Source organism: Anomaloglossus baeobatrachus, chromosome 7, assembly GCF_048569485.1.
Source record: "Anomaloglossus baeobatrachus isolate aAnoBae1 chromosome 7, aAnoBae1.hap1, whole genome shotgun sequence".
Lineage (NCBI taxonomy): Eukaryota > Metazoa > Chordata > Amphibia > Anura > Aromobatidae > Anomaloglossus > Anomaloglossus baeobatrachus.
The window spans coordinates 274,278,004-274,300,260 of NC_134359.1; the positions used below are offsets into that span (position 1 = coordinate 274,278,004).

General features: G+C 48.0%; 1 protein-coding gene across 2 annotated transcripts in view; it reads right to left on the minus strand.

Annotated features, from left to right (window-relative positions):
* Nucleotides 1-737: 737 nt before the first annotated feature.
* The window catches only part of LOC142245455 (uncharacterized), a 144,228-nt gene continuing 122,708 nt past the window's right edge, over nucleotides 738-22,257 (minus strand). For both annotated transcript variants that reach the window (XM_075318173.1, XM_075318172.1), the window contains exon 3: nucleotides 738-2,501. In XM_075318173.1, the coding sequence (XP_075174288.1) occupies nucleotides 739-2,501 (1,763 nt within the window). In that variant the 3' untranslated portion in view covers nucleotide 738. The remainder of the gene's footprint in view (nucleotides 2,502-22,257) is intronic.

The following is a 22,257-nucleotide window of genomic DNA, read 5'->3' on the forward strand; positions in this document are numbered from 1 at the left end:
GGGGGGGGGTGGGAGATTCCCCTCTATACTTCCACCTCAGCCAGGACTGGATCCAAAACTCCGTGGGGTGCCATTTTAAAAGTGATATTCCTTCAAAGAACTGTCCAATACATAGGCCCCTGAATGTCACTTGAAAACAAGTATGCCCCTAAAAAATAAGTTGTGTAAATTGCTCTAAAATAATCAAAGCTAAAACTTGCTGCTAAATGTTTAACCCTTTTGGCAAAATAAAAGGACATCTGACGGATAAGGGTGCTTTCACACTACGTTCCTCTCCCCATTCATTGGTCCTATTGGAGCTTCCGTCCGAACCCCCCACAAAACAGGATTCTGACGTATGCACTGACAGAATCCAAGTGTGCTCGGTCGCGCCCCATTTTTGGCGTATACGCCTACTGGAGGCGCACACCCAGGTGTAGAAGTCTGCGTCTGGGTGTCAACCTCCAGTAAGCATATAGCCCCGAAAATGGTGCACAACAGACTTCATCTGCACCATTATAGTCAGTGGCCCCATCAGCGCATATGTCCAAATCCCGTTTTTTTTTTTTGAGGGGAGGGGTTCGGATGAAGGCCTCGACAGGATCACTGAACAGGGAGAGGAACTCAGTGTAAAAGCACCCTTAGGCTGACATAGTAGACAGAAGGTAAATGTTACGTATCAACTTCTTTTTATGCAATATAATCCTTTGTTTTATTGGTATAAACATATAACCAAAAAATTAGGTTGTCACCAATAGGTTAACATGGCTTCTTCCCAGTGTGAGTTCTTTGATGTCTAACAAGTTGTAATTTCCTAAGAAAACATTTTCCACATTCTGAACATGAAAATGGCTTCTCCCCTGTGTGAATTTTCTCATGTGTAAAAAGAGAAGATCTATCTGTAAAACATTTCCCACATTCTGAGCAAGAAAATGGCTTCTCCCCTGTGTGAAGCCTCTCATGTGTACGAAGAGAAGATCTATCTGTAAAAGATTTCCCACATTCTGAGCAAGAAAATGGCTTCTCCCCTGTGTGAAGCCTCTCATGTGTACGAAGAGAAGATATATCTGTAAAAGATTTCCCACATTCTGAGCAAGAAAATGGCTTCTCCCCTGTGTGAATTCTCTCATGTATAACAAGAGACAATTTGCGACTAAAACATTTCCCACATTCTGAACATGAAAATGGCTTCTCCCCTGTGTGAATGCGCTCATGTTTACGAAGAGCTGATCTAGCTGTAAAACATTTCCCACATTCTGAGCAAGAAAATGGCTTCTCCCCAGTGTGAATTCTCTCATGTGTAAAAAGAGAAGATCTATCTGTAAAAGATTTCCCACATTCTGAGCAAGAAAATGGCTTCTCTCCTGTGTGAAGCTTCTTATGTGTACGAAGACAAGATCTATCTGTAAAAGATTTCCCACATTCTGAGCAAGAAAATGGCTTTTCCCCTGTGTGAAGTCTTTCATGTGCACGAAGAGAAGATCTATCTGTAAAATATTTCCCACATTCTGAGCAAGAAAATGGCTTCTCCCCAGTGTGAAGCCTCTCATGTATACGAAGGGAAGATCTATCTGTAAAAGATTTCCCACACTCTGAGCAAGAAAATGGCTTCTCCCCTGTGTGAAGCCTCTCATGTCCACGAAGAGAAGATTTATCTGTAAAACATTTCCCACATTCTGAACATGAAAATGGCTTCTCCCCTGTGTGAATTCTCTCATGTGTAAGAAGATCAGATTTGCGACTAAAACATTTCCCACATTCTGAACATGAAAATGGCTTCTCCCCTGTGTGAATTTTCTCATGTGTGACAAGATGAGGTTTATGATGAAAACATTTCCCACATTCTGAACATGAAAATGGCTTCTCCCCTGTGTGAATTCTCTCATGTGCAACAATTTGCGATTTCTGACTAAAACATTTCCCACATTCTGAGCATGAAAATGGCTTCTCCCCTGTGTGACTTCTCTCATGTCTAAGAAGACTAAATTTCTTCATAAAACATTTCCCACATTCTGAGCATGAAAATGGATTCTCCCCTGTGTGAATTCTCTCATGTGCAACAATTTGCGATTTCTGACGAAAACATTTCCCACATTCTGAGCATGAAAATGGTTTCTCCCCTGTGTGACTTCTCTCATGTCTAAGAAATTGAGATTTGCTAATAAAACATTTCCCACATTCTGAGCATGAAAATGGCTTCACTCCAATGTGAATTCTCCAATGAATAGCAAATTTCGTTTTATCTGTAAAACATTTCTCACATTCTGTGCATGAAATAGTCTTCAACCTGGTGTGCGCTGTTTGATCTTTCACACTTCTGACACTATTGTTTTGCTTAACTGTCTTTGATGGATTAGGAGATAGTTCTTTAACAGGATCAGATGATAGTTCTTTCCGATGATTGGCTGAGAGTATATTTGAGATGTGTCCTTGCTCTTCATATGTATCTTGTGTGATGCTACAATCATCTGCTTTAAAATATGAAGGTATCAAATGTCCTTCGGAGATACTGGCACAGTCATCTGCCAAGAAGAAAACGGATTTGATTTTTAAACAAAATAAACTTAAATTATAGTAATCTAAATATGAAAATTACAAATTAAAAGCAAAAAATGTCATAGAAATTGTATTGCATTCTATTAATAACTGTCTAAAGCAGGGGTCTCAAACACGGGGCCCGCGGGCCGCATGCGGCCCTTCAGGCGGCTTCTTGCAGCCTGCAGGCCTGTGGACCCGTTAAAGATGGCGACCGGTGCAGGGGCCGCAGCCACCAGCTATTTATTTCAGCTTACAGTTTTGCCTTTGCCGCGCACAGTGAAGTTCTCGCTGCAGAATGCAATAACAGCTGCCTGCCAATCAGAGGAAAGCACCTGCTGCATATGATCTCAGATGCTTGCCTGTGATTGGCTAGTGGCTGTTGTGCAGTGAGAACTGCTCTGCACACGCCGGCAGAAAGTTCAGCGGTGACAGCAGCTGTGATCATTACCGGGTGCACGTGCCTGCGATGGAGGATAGGTGAGCAGAATGTTTTTGTGTGTGTGTGTGTTTGTGTGTGTTTCTGTTGCTGGCTATGGTTGCACAGGGTGTGTGTATGTGTTAGCTGAGGCTGCATAGGGTGTGTGTGTGTGTGTGTGTGTGTTAGCTGAGGCTGCACAGGGGGTGTGTGTGTAATGTATTAGCTGAGGATGCACAGGGGGTGTGTGTGTGCATGTGAGCTGAGGCTGCACAGGGTGTGTGTGTGTGTTAGCTGAGGCTGCACAGGGGGTGTGTGTTAGCTGAGGCTGCACAGGGTGTGTGTGTTGCTAGCTGAGGCTGCACAGGGTGTGTGTGTGTTGCTAGCTGAGGCTCAATAGTGTGTGTGTGTGTGTGTGTGTGTGTGTGTGTGTTCACTACAAGAAGACGACATGCATGGGGCACATTACCACAAGAAGGGGACCTGCATGAAGCACATTACCACAAGAATGGGACCTGCATGAAGCACATTACCACAAGAAGGGGACCTGCATATGGGGCACATTACTACAAGAAGGGGTCATGCATTAGGCACATTGCTACAAGGTGGGACCAGGATGGGCACATTGCTACAAGAAGGAGTCCTGCCTGGGGCACATTACTACAAGAAGGGGAGCTGCATGGGGAACATTGCTACAAGGGGACAAGGATGCGCACATTTTTACAGAATGGGGAACAGGATGGGGCACCATGAGGCATCTTGTAGTAGCAGCACTGATAACTGCTACTACAAGATGTTCGCCAAAATTACTATGTGGTGCTTATTGTAAATCTCTATTACTTACAAAAAGGGGGAAAAAAAAGTATGTATATGTGTGTACATTTTACAAAAAAAAGTACACATTTGTTATAATAGACAAATGAAAAATGTTCAAAAACAGTGATCCAGGGGTGTATAGAAAGAAAAAAATGGTACCGCTACCAATGTCACTTTGTCCTGAACAGAATGCCGCCCCTCAAATTATTTTTTTTTTCTATGTGCGGCCCATACACCCTCAGAGTTTGAGACCCCTGCTCTAAAGTGTCATTAAAAAAATGTGATGATTGCCTAGGAAATCAATTGTAATAATGTGGATTACTGATCACTGCTCAGTGCAAACATCACATGTCAAACAATAAAACATTTGTCATTGATCGGATATTTTATACCGGCGTAAAGATTATTGTTGTTGGCAACGTATCCCTTTGTGTAAATAGAGAATGTTCTACAACATAAAATGCATAAGAGAACAGAAAAACCATAAGTATACATCAAAATGAAAGTTAATGAGCCTCAAACTTGTTATATCATCAGTTATATTCTCCCTGCAGCCGGTCTCTTTCAGCCTTCAGGGACAGTAGAGGGTTGTATCAGACGTCTCTCTCTGAGCAGTGACTGTTAGGCTATGTGCGCACGTTGCGTACAAGCCCTGCAGAAATTTCTGCAGCGATCTGAAGAGCACATGTGCGCTTTAGATCGCTGCAGAAATGTCCGTAGTGAGCGCCGATTCCATGCGCTCTGCCTGCAGCTCCTGCCATAGACAGAGCAGGAGCTGCCGGCAAAGCGCAGGAAAGAAGTGACATGTCACTTCTTTTTGCGCAGCGCTTCGGCAGTAGCCGAAGCGCTGCGCTCTTAGACGCCACGTGCGCACGGCCCCTGCACAATCTCCATAGACTGTGCAGGGGCCGCAGGACGCATGCAGTTACGCTGCGCTACAAAGCGCAGCGTAACTGCATGTTTTTACGCAACGTGCGCACATAGCCTTACAGCTCCTTGCACCGCCTCGGTGACTACCTCAAGTTGCACAGTGCAGGGTGGAGGAGCCATATGTTCGTGTATTAGGAAGCGATGGTATTGCAGCACACATAAGGCTGGATAAACCCAGGGAATTTTCTGCTTTCCCTTATAATCTACTCTTGGCTGTGACTATGGGATACTTCTCACATAGCGAGATCGCTGCTGAGTCACGGTTTTTGTGACGCACCAGTGACCTCAACAGGGTCAATAGATAACAATAAATAATAGATAAATAAATCAATAGATAACAGGGTTAAAGGGATAGTTAATCAACAAATTTGTCCTTTACAATTAGTTTATATTATCGTGTGTGCATAACCTATCTCACTAAATGCCCGATTGGAATCCCATGCAAGGGACAATGAATGCGATTGCACTATAGATGTTTAATCAAATGCGATTTTATTGTGAAAAAAATCTATAAAACATATAAAAAAGTGGAAAACAGGGAGCCACCAGGGGGGACATAAACCAAAGTGCTGAAGATGATAATATGTATAATTATAATAAATAATCCGCCAATTGTTATAATACGCTGTAATTATACAATTAATATTTGTATATTATATAAGCTATTACATATACTATTAATAAGGTCAATTATCAGTATCCATTTATAGACAGAATTTAATATGTATATAACAATTGAAGATTGCGCTCGTGAAACTACAAAAAAATTAAACCTTATAGCCGCATCCCCTAAAAGCTGGGTCTGTGTATCGTGGATAACCAAGTGTATACACCACCCACAGAGCCAATTAAGATGCAGCGTACAAAGGAAATAGAATGCGCATAGGTATATGCGACCCGTCAAACAATATACCCGCATGTGAGGGAGATGGCACTAAGCTGTGGCTATATGTCCGATATCGTTAGCATATAAGTGAAAGGCCAGCTGGCTGTGCTCATATAAAGGCTCCATAGTAACCCAAAATTTGACACATTGTCCTCATCACATGCAGGTATACCACAGACATGGCATCACATATAACACAAGCGAAAGATCATATTAGCGATATTAACGATCCTGTGAAAAACGGTCTATTAATAGAATCAATAGCATTGAAAAATAGCATTTACCTTATTACATTCAGTATATAATGCGCATAGGTATATGCGACCCATCAAACAATATAACTGCATGTGAGGGAAATAGCACTGAGCCGCGGCTATATGTACATTATCATTAGCATATAAATAATAAGCCAGCTGGCTGTGCTCATGTGACGGCCTGGCCTATCAGGTCGTCACAGGGTATTGTGCAATCTGCCCTCCTGCACAGTATCCACTCTCCTTGGTTACGGGTCCTGGTTCTTTGGTGTTGCTAACAGCTTAGCCAATCAAAATCCTAGGAACACCTTACACTGTACCCACCAGACACACCATTGGGGGGCCTGAAGGGAATAGGACCACCCACTTGAGGGGTTGGTAAGGGGAAAGTGAAAAAGTGACAGCTGAGCAAAGGAGAGTGGAGCAAGAGTAAGGAGGCTGAGGTGACTCTCTGAGAGGGAGCGGTCACTGGCCTGTAGCAGGGCTCCTGTAGTTACTAGGTGGCAGACGTTTGTCTGGACCCGGTAGGAGCTGGAACCCCGGTCGCAGGGGATTGTGTCAAGGGGCACGGACTGCCGAGGAGGGCAGCCGGCGGCCTTAAGCTATCACTGGGAAGGGGCCAGGGCACGACGGGGTACGTGGACCCTAGGCCGGAAAGTAGCTTCACGCATTCCGGTAATTTACCCGACGGGGGTGAAGACTTCAAGATTCATCCCCAACCCGCTCCAAAATCGGGGTACTAGCGCACCAATGGGATAGGACTTTTCCAATACAGTCCAAAGAAATCCTACGCGTGAACCCTGAGAGCAAGCTCACTCCGTTAGCCATACGGGTGAGCGGGACCAGAAGAGTTCCATACTTTAGGGTCCAAATAGAGACAAAGGTGCCAAGGAAAGGGCCACAGGCTAACAGCAACACCAAGGGCACGGACCCAAGCGTACTCCCTGCAAGCTGCAGTGGTGCTCAGAACTCTGGTTTACAAGCTGTCTTTATTGTTATTCCTGGACTGAGTGAGTACACTGAAAAACCCTTTTCCTATCCCCAACGGCACCCCAACACCAACAACCCAACGGGCCCCGGGAAACAAACCCCCTACCCACGGAGGGGTTAAACACCCTGCTGCTACGCCATCTTCACTGGGCTCCCCAACAGCAGCGGTGGTCCCTCACATTACCACGGACCGTGGATGGCGTCACAAACTTTCTAACCTCCTTTTGTACATTCCCCCCCTCACCTCTTTTAATTCGAGTGTCTGCACGGACCCCCCAGATCCAGAGACCCCTCAAGCCGCCGCGGCTCCGAATCCGAGCGGCTCGGCCTCTGGCACGGGGGCGGTACACTCATATATAGTCTATGTGGTAACTCAAAATTTGACACATTGTTCACATCACATGAAGGTATACCACAGACATAGCATCACATATACCACATGCAAAAGCTCATATTGGCGATATTACCAATCCTGTAAAAAACTGTGTTAATAGAATCAATCATCAGAGAGCAATAGAGAAGGGTGTTCAATTGCCGCGCCAACAGATCACTCATTCAGATGATGAAGACCAATGTCACTTTATTTTCATACAGGTCTACGCGTTTCTGGAGCACCTGCTCCCTTCCTCAGGACCATCAGGTTAAAAATAACATCAAATCCTGATGTTATTTTTAACCTGATGGTCCTGAGGAAGGGAGCAGGTGCTCCAGAAACGCGTAGACCTGTATGAAAATAAAGTGACATTGGTCTTCATCATCTGAATGAGTGATCTGTTGGCGCGGCAATTGAACACCCTTCTCTATTGCTCTCTGATGTCTGCCACTGGGTGGCTGCAGCCGTGGATCTTGTTTTACATGCACTTATAGTAGTTGTGACTGTCACAACTACATCAGGTGAGTGAGTTTACTCCCCCTTCCCCACCCCACATATATCGGGGTAAGACCCTATTTGCGCTTTTTTGTCCACAGCCTCTTAATAGAATCAATGGCATTGAAAAACAGCATTTACCTTAAGGCTGGAAACACATCTATGCGAGTAAAATCGGTCCGACTGGGCTGAAAAAAACTCGGCTGATTTTAGTTCACGTTAGGTCCGAGTGCAACGCAAGTGCGATGCTTTTTCTGAATAAATTAATGATTTTACTAGCGTGTGTAAAGCGTGTGTAATGCGTATTTTTTACTATGTCATCTGCCATTCAGCTCTGCTACATGGCCGCTGACAGCAGACACAGACAGCCATGTAGCAGAGCTGAATGGCAGATGACAGCAGCTTTTACTATTTACGCGCTACTCACCTCAGTTGCTGCGTGGAGCTGACCGGAGCGGCGGTGAGTAGCGCGATCAGCTGAGCTGTCACTGAGGTTACCCGCGGCCACCGCTGGATCCAGTGACAGCGGGTAACCTCAGTGACAGCTCAGCCGATCGCGCGGCTGTCTTCATTAGCTGTGTGGAGGTGACAGGAGCGGCGGTGTCTTCTGCTGCTCCTGTCACCTGCATGCAGCTGAACTGGTTGTGACGCTGGAGGACCGTGGATTACGCCGGGCATGGAGGGCTTTTTGGGGCTGATTAAATTGGTGATGAGGGAATTTGTGTTTTTTATTTCTAATAAATGATTTTTTCGGGTGTGTGTGTTTATTTACTGTAATTTACAGATTAATCAGGTCAGGTTTCTCGGGGAGACGCCTGACATGATTAATCTAGGACTTATTGGCAGCTATGGGCTGCCAATAACTCCTTATTACCCCGATTTGCCAACGCAGCAGGGCAAATCGGGAAGAGCCGGGTACTGTCCCAGAACTGTCGCATATAATGTATGCAGCAATTCTGGGCGGCTGCTGACTGATATTGTTAGGCTGGGGGGCTTCCCATAACGTGGAGCTCCCCATCCTGAGAATACCAGCCTTCAGCCGTATGGCTTTATCTGGCTGGTTTTAAAATTGGGGGGGACCGCACGGCGTTTTTTTAAATTATTTAATTATTTATTTCACTGCACAGTATAGACCCGCCCACCGGCTGCTGTGATTGGGTGCAGTGAGACACCTGTCACTCAGCGTGGGGGCGTGTCTCACTGCAACCAATCATAGGCGCCTGTGGGCGGGGAAAGTAGGGAATACGAAATTGATTAATGAGCGGCCGGCTTTTTCAAAATAGTAAAAGCCGCCGCAGCAGTGTGACCGCCGTGCAGCGCCGCGCCGGGGATCGGTGAGTATGAGAGAGGAGGGGAAAATGACCGACAGACTGTGAGAGAGGGACAGAGATAGTGACGGACCGACAGAGAGAGAATAGAGACCGAGAGGGAGAGACCGACTGACAGAGAATAGTGATTGACAGACATTGTGAGACATCACTAGTTTCCAGTGTTTTAGGAAACATGCGAGAAATGTATTTAGAAAATCGGATGTCACTAGGATGGTGTGAGTGCCGTCCCGTGACATCCGATTTTTTACACGCTCCCATAGACTTGCATTGGAGAGACTCGCAGTAGAAACTCGCAAAAAAGCAGCATGCTGCGATTTTTTTCTCAGTCCGATTTGGAGTGAGAAAAAAATCGCTGATGAGAGCTGAATCATTCACTAACATGTGTCCGATTCCAATGCGAGATTTTCTCGCATTGCTCTACTGCGAGAAACTCGCAAGTGAGAAGCAGCCCTAATACATTCAACAGCATTGGCGTGTCCCTCCACCTCTGACGTACGTTTCACTAATGCTTTCTCAAAGAGGCATGTCAGGGTGAGGTCAAGCCGTCTATATAAACTACCCATAACCAATTAAAACGATGCATTTTAATTAAGAACCTGTGCGTTACATATATTTTGGGACTGGCCAGTGTTACAGCAGTTTTGGGAGGGGGTAGGGAGAGTGATCAGGCATGTGACTGGATATACGCAGACCCTGGGCCCGGAACTCTTCCTGCTCCAATTATCCGGGTCCTCTGTCCGTGCATACAAAGGGTCTCTAATAAGCTTTCTGGTGATGGCCGCCAGGATGTGCATCCCTCTGAAGTGGAGATCCTCCTCCCCGCCGACGTTATCAATGTGGGCAAACAGGGTGAACGAACTGTTGTACATGGAGGACCTGACGGCGTCTCTCCATGACAGATATGAGGCCTTTCACGGGACATGGTTCTCCTGGATCGAGTTTAAATACTCTAATGACTACGGCACTTGGACACCCCCTGACTGAGGGAGGGCCTATGATGCCTAGGGACGGAGGTGTTCTGAGAAGGTTGATCCCTGCTTTGTGTCCGTTCGAGCCCCAGTGTTTCCCTCTTCCCTTCCCCTTTTTCCTTTTGTGTCTTCCCCCTCTTACTCGTCACTTGTCAAATCTTTCTTGTCTTAAGCGGGCTTTACACGCTACGATTTCGCTACAGCGATCTAGTTGGGGTCACGGATTTTGTGACGCACATCCGGCTGCTGTAGCGATGTCGTAGCGTGTGACTCCTAGGAGCGATTTTGGATCGTTGCAAAAACGTTCAAAATCACTCCTCGTTGACATGGGGGTCTACTCCCAATTATCGCTGCTGTCGCTGAGGCGAAGTTGATCCTCGTCCCTGCAGCAGCACACATCGCTACGTGTGACGCCGCAGGAACGAGGATCATCTCCTTACCTGCCTCCGGCCACAATGCGGAAGGAAGGAGGTGGGCGGGATGTTACGTCCCGCTCATCTCCGCCCCTCCGCTATCATTGGGCGGCCGCTTAGTGACGTTGCTGTGACGCCAAACGGACCGCCCCCTTAGAAAGGAGGCGGTTCGCCGGTCACAGCGACGTCGAAGGCCATGTAAGTACGTGTGACGGGGGTGCGCGATTTTGAACGCGACGGACAGCGATATGCCCGTCGCGCACAAACGATGGGGGCGGGTCTCATGCTAGCGATATCGGACCGGATATCGCAGCATGTAAAGCCACCCTTACTCGTTTCTTTCTTCTCTTATTCTTAATTTACCCTGGTTTTCCCGTATTATAAAAATTTTCGGGTAAACATGGAGGGGTCAAAGTGTAGAAATTTTCATGTGACACAGTTAGTCTGTTATTAGATGTCATACAATGGATGTGAAATGCACTGAAATTGATTAATTTTGGAATGTTTCCATGTTTATAGTTAAATAAAGAATTTAAAAAAAAAAAAAAGAACCTGTGCGTTTCTCAGGTGATTATGGCGCATGGAGCTCCGACTGCTCACTTCCATTCAAATCACTTCTGCATTGCGCGCGCTGGAACGCAGGTGGAACCATCAGCTTCAGCACTTAGGTTTATGTCCCTCCTGGTGGCTGCGTATTTTCCACTTTTTTGGATGTTTTATATATTTTTTCACAATAAAATCGCATTTGATTAAACATCTATAGTGCAATCGCATTCATTGTCCCTTGGATGGGATTCCAATTGGGCATTTATTGAGTTAGTTGTTAAAGGGAACCTGTCAGGTGCAATATGCATCCAGAACCACGAGCAGTTCTAGGTGCATATTGCTAATTCCTGTCCTTGTATACACTAGCATAGATAAAGGGATATTTAGAAAAAGTATTTCTAAAGATCTTTATCTCATGCTAATGACCACGGGGGACTAGTCCCATGGGCGTTATATCCCCCCGAGTAGTCCACCACCTTAGCATGTTAGTATGCCCACCAGGGCCCACAGGGGCGTATTAACTTGCTATTCAATTCAGCATCACCAGTGGTGACGAGCGTACCTGTGTTTGCTGCGACCGCATTTCTGAATGCCGGGCACTTCCGGTCAAGCGAAGTATGAAGCCGGGTGTATGTGTCCCAGCTTCAGAGAGGTCTAATGCGCATGACTGGAAGTGCCTGGCATTCAGAAGAGCGTTGGCCGGGAACGCTGGTGACGCATTAAATATGTTAGTACACCCCTGTGGGGTAAAATCTGGGATCTATGGAATTCCTCTCCCAGCACACTCACAGAAACTTGAGAGAGAGGTTAATGTAGCTAATGATTCTTTTTTTGCAATTTGAAGGTGTGACATCCTCCAGCAACAAATAGTGATAGTATGGTTATACTTTATTTTTGTCTGTTGTGTTATTTCTGTGATCTTTAGTTATAGTTATCTCAGACTAATTCTGAATAAGCTGCCTGCATGTCTATCACAGAGATACGTTGATTGTCCCAATGTTAAAGTAGATAGACGATAACGTTGCACCAGAGATGGTTGAGATTAGCTTTTATGCTTGATTGGTACTTTATAATTTGTTTTTTGCTATTTACAAATCTGTGGTGTACCATGTCTGACTTGACTATTTTGTTAAAACGAAGTTAAAAAAAAATAAAAAAAATTACTGCTGCTACATACGTTACATATTAATCCTGGAGCCATGATGGATATCATAAAAAACACCAAATGAGGTTTCTTATGTGTCATTGATGATCTATCATCTCAGTTTATTCTTAAATTTATATTGTAGATGCACAGCCAGGGTTATCACACATACCGCTATCACACTGTCAGCCATATATAATCTGTATTTTAGCTGAATGAGGGAATTTATGGCAACAAAAACTGAGAAAACACATAAAACAAAGGGAAAAGCAGAAGCCTTATACTGACCAGTCTCACGTGCGGCTGTAACACTGCTTCTGGGGCTGCTCATACTACCTCCGGGGCCACTCAATAGCCTTCATACATATGCACTGCTTTCCCTGCCCACCGGCAGTTGCAGCGTCTCTGATTAGTTGCAGTCAGACCACCCCCCCCGGTGTGACAGCGTGTCTGACTGCTTTCTATCACATACGCTGTGTGTCTAGATTGGTGTAAAGATAAATAAAAAAAATCTGAGGTAGGGTCCCCCATATTATTCTACCCAGCGCAGATAAAGGCTGTGTATCAACATAAGACATACATATCCCAATTTTGGAACCCAGCTATGATAAAGCAAACAATCCTGGATGGCTGCAGGCTGCTATTTTTAGGCTGGGGGGGTCCAGCCTGAGAATAGCAGCTCCCAGCTGTCGGCTATATCATGGCTGGGTATCAAAATTGAGGAGGACCGCATGCAGGTTTTTAAAAATTATTTATTTAAATAATTTTTGGAAAAAGCCGGTTGCGGTCCCTCTTATTTTGTTACACAGCCAAGATAAGCACACGGCTGGGTGCTGCGGCCTGTAGCCATATGCTTTACCTGTGGTAAGTATCCGAATATGGGGGGGAACCTAAGCCAATTTTATTTATTTTTACACCAATCTAGGAACTCATACAGTGTCTGTGATTGAAGGCAGTCAGACACACAGGGTGGGGGCGCAGTATGACTGTAACCAATCACAAATAGGAATAACGTTTGGAACACCATTCTAAGTACGAACTGGGTGCAAAAACCTAAAAAAACATCACTATGGGGAGATAAGGTATGCACACCAGTGACTATGTAAGGGGAATACATGAAATAGCAGAAACTGCTGTGTGAATACTGACTTGAAAAATCCAATAGCTATATGCAAGAGTGAAAATGTGAAAAATGGAATCTGCATTACTGCCATGAAACTAAGCCAATTTTATTTATTTTTACACCAATCTAGGAACTCATACAGCGTCTGTGATTGAAGGCAGTCAGACACACAGGGTGGGGGCGCAGTATGACTGTAGCCAATCACAGACACCGGCACTGCCGATGGGCGAGGGTAGTAGTGCATATGTATGAAGGATAATGAGTGGCCCCGGAAGTAGCATTATAGCCGTGTGTGAGACTGGTAAGTATAACGCGCTTGCTGTAATTCCCCTATCTCTTCTACCACCATTTTAAGGCCCCCTTCATACGTCCGTGAAAAAACACGCACGTGTTACGTCCGTTTTTCGGGTCCGTTTTCCGTTTTTGTGTCCGTTTTTATGGTCCGTGTGGCATCTGTGTGAACTGCGTATGCTAGCCGTGTGTGCGTGTGGAATGGCCGTGTGTGCGTGTGAAACTTAACTGACGTGTGTGTGCGTTGTCCGTGTGAAATGTCCGTGTGTGATGTTAAATGTCGTTGATACATGCCGGCTGACAGCAGACAGTCGCGCGCTGAGAATGAACTCGGGTGAACTTCACCCGACTTCATCCTCATACCGCGGGTCTGTCTGTGTCGCGTCCTGATTAGCGGTCACCCGTGAAGGACTCACCGGTGACCGCTAATCACCAGAGTGACTGAATGGAGTACCCATCTCGCATACTCACCGTTCCTCGATCAACGGCGCGGCACTGCACGGCTGTTCTCTAAACTCCGGCGGCCTTTTCGCTTTTGAAAAAGCCGGCCGCTCATTAAACAATCTCGTATTCCCTGCTTTCCCCGCCCACCGGCAAATATGATTGGTTGCAGTGAGACACGCCCACACGCTGAGTGACAGATGTCTAACTGCAACCAATCACAGCCGCCGGTGGGCATGTCACTATGGAGCAGAGAAATAAATAATTAAATAATTAAAAAAAAACGGCGTGCGGTCCCCCCAATTTTAATACCAGCCAGATAAAGCCATACGGCTGAAGGCTGGTATTCTCAGGATCTGGAGCTCCACGTTATGAGGAGCCCCCCAGCCTAACAATATCAGTCAGCAGCCGCCCAGAATTGCCGCATACATTAGATGCGACAGTTCTGGAACTGTACCCGGCTCTTCCCGATTTGCCCTGGTGCGTTGGCAAATCAGGGTAATAAGGAGTTAATGGCAGCCCATAGCTGCCACTAAATCCTAGATTAATCATGTCAGGCGTCTCCATGAGATACCTTCCATGATTTTTTTTTTTTTTAAATTCTTTATTTATACAACAGACTCTTGCAAACCATAAAGCAGTCAGTTGACATAGCAGACAAAATCAATTCAACAGAGTTTGGGAGAATACATCTCAATACAAAATCACTTACAACTGTGCCAACCCCACAATATGACAAACGGGTCCGTTCTTTTTCAATTTTTATCAAAGACAAGAAGAGAAGTACAGAAAAGGAGGCAAGAGTGCCTAAAGATGACTCAGACAACTCTGAGCAGTGAAGGGTTCGCACCAGCTGAGAAAAAGGAAAAGGGGGGAATATAAAGGAAGAGTGGAAAGGGAAGGGGATAAAGCACAGCGGAAGGGAGGTGGGAAAGGAGGAAGAGAGAGGAAAAGGAAAGGGAAAAAGGGGGATAAGGTGAGAGAAGGGGAGAAGGAGGGGAGAGAATATGGGGAGGGGAGAGAGAGAAAAAAAAAAAACAAACCCCAACCCCCCTTTTAATTTGAGGGGGTGGGTTTGCCAGGGGGAAGGGCCAGCGACAGAGGGGGTACGCTCATCCTACGCATCACACAGCAGGAGGTCGTATTCACTAGAAAACTTAAATTGCAACCAGGGAAGCCAGATCCCGTGGAAGCGCTCATACCGATCGTGCAGGGAGGAGGTCAAGTCCTCCATCTGTAGAAGCTCATTGACCCTGGAGGCCCAGAGGGACAGAGTAGGTGGAGCGTCCGACTTCCACTTCAAGGGGATGCATGACCTGGCCGCCATCACTAGAAAGTGCAGAAGCGACTGTTTGTATGCAGAGACGGACATCTCAGTCAGTTGAAGAAGGAACAACTCCGGACCCAAGGTCTGCGTTGTTCCAGTCACGTGTTTGATCACCTCCCCCACTCCGCTCCAGAACCCTCGGAGGGCCGGACACGACCAGAATATGTGCACAAAGTCCCCCTCAGCCGTCCCACATCTCCAACAGCGAGGGTCTACGCCAGGAAACATCTTGTGTACCCTGGTTGGGACCCTATACCACCTCGACAGGAGTTTGTAATTGGATTCCTGAAGTCTGGAGCTTATTGAGGTCTTATGGGCAAGCGTCAAAATTTTGTTCCTTTGCGTATCTGTCAAGGAGAGGCCCAGGTCTTGTTCCCAGTGTGCGAGAAATGAGGTCGCCAGGGTCCGTCAGCATCCTGTACACCAGGGACAGAGAGTGCCGAAGCACTCCCTCCCGGGTACACAGCGCTTCAAACTCCGTGGGGCGAGCTGTGTATAGCAAGTGGTCAGGGAGAGAGCTGATGTAGTGTCTGAGTTGCATGGACCTCCAGGCTCCCAACTGTCTCGGGGTCTCGCACTCTGTAAGTGCCCCGAGTGAGGGCCAGCCCCCATCAGTTATTAGGTGACATGCCCGAAAGCGCCCCCCCTCTATCCAGCGACGAAAGACAGGGTCCGTCAGACTCGGATAAAAATCTGGGGAGCCAATTATGGGTGAGAGAGGAGAGGGGACTGGCAGTAGTAATCTGCGGACCTGTCTCAGGGAACAGCACTCCAGGGTGGCGCCAATTGTGGGATGGTGTCTCAGACTAGCGGGAAGAGGGCTCGATATCCAAGGGGCTGCGGAAAGACTGATCGCAGACAAACTTTGTTCCAATGCCACCCAGGGTTTCGTCTTGGCGTGGCGACACCAGTCGATAACTGACCATATGTGAAGCCCAGCAGTATACCTTCAGGTCTGGGATTCCCATCCCCCCCTCCTCTTGGGTCTACACAGTAAGGAGCGGGAGATTCGAGCTGGCTTGTTGTCCCAGATGAACTTGGTTTGTAGAGCAGCCAGCTCCTTAAAAAAGGAGCTGGGAATCCGTATCGGAAGAGCCTGGAAAAGGTAAAGGATGTGAAGGAGGACATTCATTTTAAAGATGTCGCATCTACCAAACCAAGTGAACCAGCCTTTCGCCCATCTCGTACAATCCTCTCTGATAGTCCCAAGGAGGGGAAGAAAGTTCAATTTGAATAGCGAGTTAGTGTCAGCCGCCAACCGAACCCCCAGGTACCCAAGAGAACCAGAGGCCCATTTAAAGCTAAAAGATGATTGGAGTGAAGTAACCGTGCTCGGAGGCAGGTTCACGTTCAGAGCTTCAGACTTCGTCATATTTATTTTAAAATTGGATAGGCAGGAATAAGTCTCGAATTCCCGGAGCAGGTTGGGCAGGGAGACCAAGGGGTTCGTGAGGAAAAATAGGAGATCATCTGCGTAGGCTGCAATTTTGAATTTGTGAACCTCAGTGAGAGGGCCAGTAATGTCACGGTTTCTTCTAATGTGACACAGAAGGGGCTCCAGGGTCAAAACAAATATTAAAGGAGACAGGGGGCATCCCTGCCTGGTCCCATTATTAATCGGGAACCTATCGGAAAGAAGACCGTTCACCCTGACCGCTGCGGTAGGACCACTGTAGAGAGAGCCAATCCAGTTCAACATAGACCCGCCCAACCCAATCGCTCTCAAGGCCTCCGTCATGAAAACCCAGTTAACATGATCGAAGGCCTTTTCGGCGTCTGTGGAGAGGAGCATCAGCGGCTGCTTCTACAGACGGGCTTTATGAATCAGGTTTAGCGCTTTGGTCGTGTTGTCCCTGGCCTCTCTCCCTCCCAGAAACCCAACCTGGTCCGGGTGAATAAGGCCTCCCATCAGAGGTGAGAGCCTGTCCGCCAGGATCTTCGCAAAGAGCTTTAAGTCCATATTTAACAGGGAGATGGGTCGGTAACTCGCGCACTGAGAAGGGTCCTTACCCTCTTTCGGGATGACCACTATGGTAGCCGACAGAGTGTCTCTAGGGATGGGGGACAAGCCGCTTGTTGCAACGTTATTAAAGGCCTGAAGAAAGGGGGTATTTAGCGTTGATCCCAACTTTTTATAATAGGCTAGGGGAAGGCCGTCGGGGCCCGGGGTTTTTGATAGCCTCGAGCAATTCTAGTTCTGTAATGGGTCTCTCCAGGCCTTCTGCATCCTCCGCTCGGAGCCCTTGCATTCCTGAATCACTAATATATTTCCTGATCCGCAAGCGTAAGTCTGCTCGGGCAGAATTGGTTTTATCTCCATCAATGGAGTAAAGGGAAGCATAGAAGTTACCAAAGGCCGTGGCGATATCCCTGGGCAAAGTCGCTAGCCTCCCACCCGGATTTTGGACCCGCTGGACATAACCCCGCGTTCTTTGTAAACGTAGCGCTCTGGCCAATGTTCTGCCACTCTTATTTCAGAACTCATAGAAATGTCTCCTGCATTTAACCATGGCACTCTTTGCCTTGTGAGTCAATAGGGTGCGCAGCTCTTCCCGCTTTTGGGTCAGACGAGATCTGGACCCAGGGTCACAGGATCTCTTATGCAGGACCTCTAGTTGGTGAATTTCGGAAAGAAGAGCAGCCACCTCCGCCGCCCGCTCTTTTTTCAGACGCGAACCATGCTTGATAAAAAGCCCCCGCGCGACGCATTTGTGAGCTTCCCATACCATATTGGGTGACACCTCCCCAGCTGCATTTTGCCCAAAGTATTCCGACAAAGCCGATTGGATCTCATCCATGACTGTCGGATCATTTAGTAGTGAGTTGTTCAAGGTCCATTGACACTGCCTGTCGACGGGATAGTCCAAGGCAAGTGAGATCGTAATCAACGCATGGTCAGAGAAATGAATGCTTTCAATTGTCGCTGCCAGCAGGGCGTGGAGGTCCCTGTGGCGGACGAAGAGGTGGTCGAGGCGGGAGTAACTATCATGAACTGCAGAGTAGAATGAATAGTCCTTGTCTGAAGGATGGAGAAGCCTCCAAGTGTCTATCAGCTGAAATTCAAGCAGCCCTCGTTTGATACGTTGTGTTGCCCTTTGTGGTAGACAAGAAACTCCCCCAGAGTTGTCTATTTTAGGGTCTAGAGTGAAATTGAAGTCCCCTCCTATCACTAAAGTGCCTTCAGCAAAGTCATCTATTATGTCAAGGAAGCGTAAGAACGTTGTGCATTGTCCTGTGTTTGGTAGGTATATTACCGCAAATGTGTATAATTGGGAGGCGATGCGCCCCTTCACCAGTAGAAGTCTCCCCTCCCCTTCAGTCCTTGACTCCAGTGTCTCCCATTGCAGTGAACCTGCTATTAGTATACTGGTTCCCCTGGATCTGGGGTCAGGAGAGGGGGAGTGAAACACAACCGGGTACCTTTTGTCCGAGAGCTTATATGGTTTCTCTAGGCTGTAGTGAGTCTCCTGCAGGAAAGCAACTTGTATGCGGCTCCTCCACAGGAGGTTCAGGAAAATTGAGCGCTTCCCGGGATCATGCAGTCCCCTCACATTCAATGAGCCAATGCGTAACTCAGAGCACGTCTTTTTCATCACTGTCTGACCTTAGCCCCTGGGCGGGAAAAAGGGAGGGTGAAGAAGAGAAAAAAAAAGGGGGGGGGATGGGGAGAAGGAGGAGTAGATTTGGATGAAGGAGAGTGAGCAAGGGTTTAGGGAGGGGGTAGAAAGGGGGAGAGTAAGTCCGCCCTGCTAGAGGGAGAAGCGTGAACTAACGAGGAGTCAGGGGGTGGAGAGAAACAGAAGTACAGCCAAGACAAGGGAAAAAGAGAAAAGAGAAAGAAAAAAGAAAGATGGAGAGAGAAACACACAGGGTATAGAAGCTCACACAAAGCTCGCAGACTTGGGACCAGCCACGGGTCCACCAGGAAATAGGAAAGCGGGTACAAGTCTGGAGTCACGGAGGGGCCAAAGTCTGGGCCCAGCTATAGAAAGACCGGACTTTACATCCCGGCGCTCCAACTGGCGCCAGGAAAAGTCCCCCCTCCCCCCCCGGCCGCACACAACACGAAGATAATGACATTTGAGAGAAGCGACCTTAAACTTTGAACCCTACAGCACCTAGAAAGTGGACATTATGCATATGTCGACATACAATACTGCAGAGGTGCCAAGGGGCTCTATGGTCAAGCGGGATCAGCCCCGCTCATCCGACGAGGAGGAAGGGCCTCCCCCCTCGCCCCTCTCCCTCCGCCTCACAGGGGTCGGGGGGTCCCAGGCGAGCCAGTCCGGGACAGACATCTCGTCGATCCCCAGGAATGTAAACAGACCCGTTAGATCTGAGGGTCTCCTCAGAAAATAGATGGCAGTCCCTTTGCGGGCTATAAGATGGAAGGGGTGTCCCCAGCGGTAGGTGGCGCCCGCCTCTTTGATTCGGAGTAAGAGCGGTTGAAGCAGCCTCCTCATATATAGGGTGCGACTGGAGACATCTGGAAACAACGACACAAGTGCACCATCCATCTCCATTGGGCCATGTGCCCATGCCCCTTGGAGAATCCGCTCCTTATCTCCATAATAGTGGAGACGGCAAAGAACGTCTCTGGTGTTGGAGGATGCCCTGGTGATCGGGCGAGCCACCCTGTGGATCCTGTCGAAGAGATAGGTCGCGTCAGGAGGTCTGCCTGTGACAGTATTAAAGATAGCCAGAACGTTGGAGCGTAGGAGTTCAGGTGACCAGTCCTCTGGAATGCCTTTTAGTCGGACATTGTTTCTCCTGCTTCTGTTTTCTTGGTCATCCAGAAGCAGGGCCATGTCTCTGATACGTAAGGTAGAAGCTTCCCAGCCTTTCTCCAGACGCTCCAGCCTGCCCTCCATTGATCCCTGGACCTGCTCAGTGGCCGTGATCCTGTCCTCCAGAACCCCCATCTCCTCCCTCACTGAGGACAGTGCTGCCAGCTGGGCCTGTTCTATTCTGGAGGCCACCTCATCCAAGTCCTTTTTGCTGGGGAGGGCTGCAATGAGCTCCCTCAGGGTCTGAGTGTCCAACATGTCAGAGGGGGCATCCAGGTTCCCAGAGTCACCGACCCTCAGGCTGGGGGCACTAAGGGGCCTGGAAGTGGCCTGCGGCTCCATTATGAGGGTGCCTCCCGGGGTCTGCTCCCCCTCTTTTCTCTGTGGGGGCCCCGCTGAGTTAGAAGTGGCAGGGCTCCCTGTATGAGCGGCATTGCTTCCAGCCACCTCCTCCCCCCTCTCCCCTTCACTTAACTGGCGCTGCAGCCGCGCCGCTTGCGGGGACTTTCCCTCCACCACGCTCCCAGCTCCAGCCGCCGCCATCTTGCCTGTACTCGCGCTGAGAGGAGCCGCTGCTGATGAGGAGAGAAATCTTGCCAGGCCTCCGGAGGGTCGTCTGTCAGGTGCCGGATCCGATACTGTAGGTGGTCGCTTCTTTGGGGGCATTGTGTCAGCGTGCAGCCGGAGGAGGAGAGTATGTGAGATTTTGGGCCCAGGAGCTCCGGCTATGAGCGTCCTCACTCTTCCATGTCCAGGACACGCCCCCATACCTTCCATGATTAATCTTTAAGTTACAGTTAATAAACACACACACCTGAAAAATTCATTTATTAGAAATAAAAAACACTAACAAATTCCCTGGTTCAACAATTTAATAAGCCCCAAAAAGCCCTCCATGTCCGGCGTAATCCAGGATGGTCCAGCGTCGCTTCCAGCTCTGCTGCATGAAGGTGACAGGAGCAGCAGAATACACTGCCGCTCCTGTCAGCTCCACGCAGCAAATGAGGTGAGTAGCGCGATCAGCTGAGCTGTCACTGAGGTCACCAGGTGGCCGCCACTGGATCCAGCGGTGGTCGCGATTAACCTCAGTGACAGCTCAGCTGATCGCGCTACTCACCTTATTTGCTGCGTGGAGCTGACAGGAGCGGTGGTGTATTCTGCTGCTCCTGTCACCTTCATGCAGCAGAGCTGGAAGCGACGCTGGACCATCCTGGATTACGCCGGACATGGAGGGCTTTTTGGGGCTTATTAAATTGGTGAACCAGGGAATTTGTTAGTGTTTTTTATTTCTAATAAATTATTTTTTCAGGTGTGTGTGTTTATTTACTGTAACTTAGAGATTAATCATGGAAGGTATCTTGTGGAGACGCCTGACATGATTAATCTAGGATTTAGTGGCAGCTATGGGCTGCCATTAACTCCTTATTACCCCGATTTGCCAACGCACCAGGGCAAATCGGGAAGAGGCGGGTACAGTTCCAGAACTGTTGCATCTAATGTATGCGGCAATTCTGGGCGGCTGCTGACTGATATTGTTAGGCTGGGGGGCTCCCCATAACGTGGAGCTCCCCATCCTGAGAATACCAGCCTTCAGCCGTATGGCTTTATATCTGTCTGGTATTAAAATTGGGGGGACCGCACGCCGTTTTTTTTAAATTATTTAATTATTTATTTCTCTGCTCCATAGTGACACACCCACCGGCGGCTGTGATTGGTTGCAGTTAGACAGCTGTCACTCAGCGTGTGGGGGCGTGTCTCACTGCAACCAATCATATTTTCCGGTGGGCGGGGAAAGCAGGGAATACGAGATTGTTTAATGAGCGGCCGGCTTTTTCAAAAGAGGAAAAGCCGCCGGAGTTTAGAGAACAGCCGTTCAGCGCCGCGCCGGTGATCGGGGAACGGTAAGTATGAGAGAGGGGTGGAACTGACCGACAGACAGTGAGAGGGACAGATAAGACAGAGAGACCGACCGACAGACATAGAGAGAGACTGACCGACCGACGGACTGAGGGAGAGAACGAAACAGAAAAACAAAAAAGACCGACATCACATGAAAAAAGCACAAAATGTACAGGGAGCAAACAGAGATGCGTCCGTGTCACTCGGACGTGTGCACAGACCCATTGACTTTCATTGGGTCCGTGCTGCGTGCTGAAAACGGACATGCATCCATGCAAAACGGAGACACAAACGTAGCACGCACACGGACC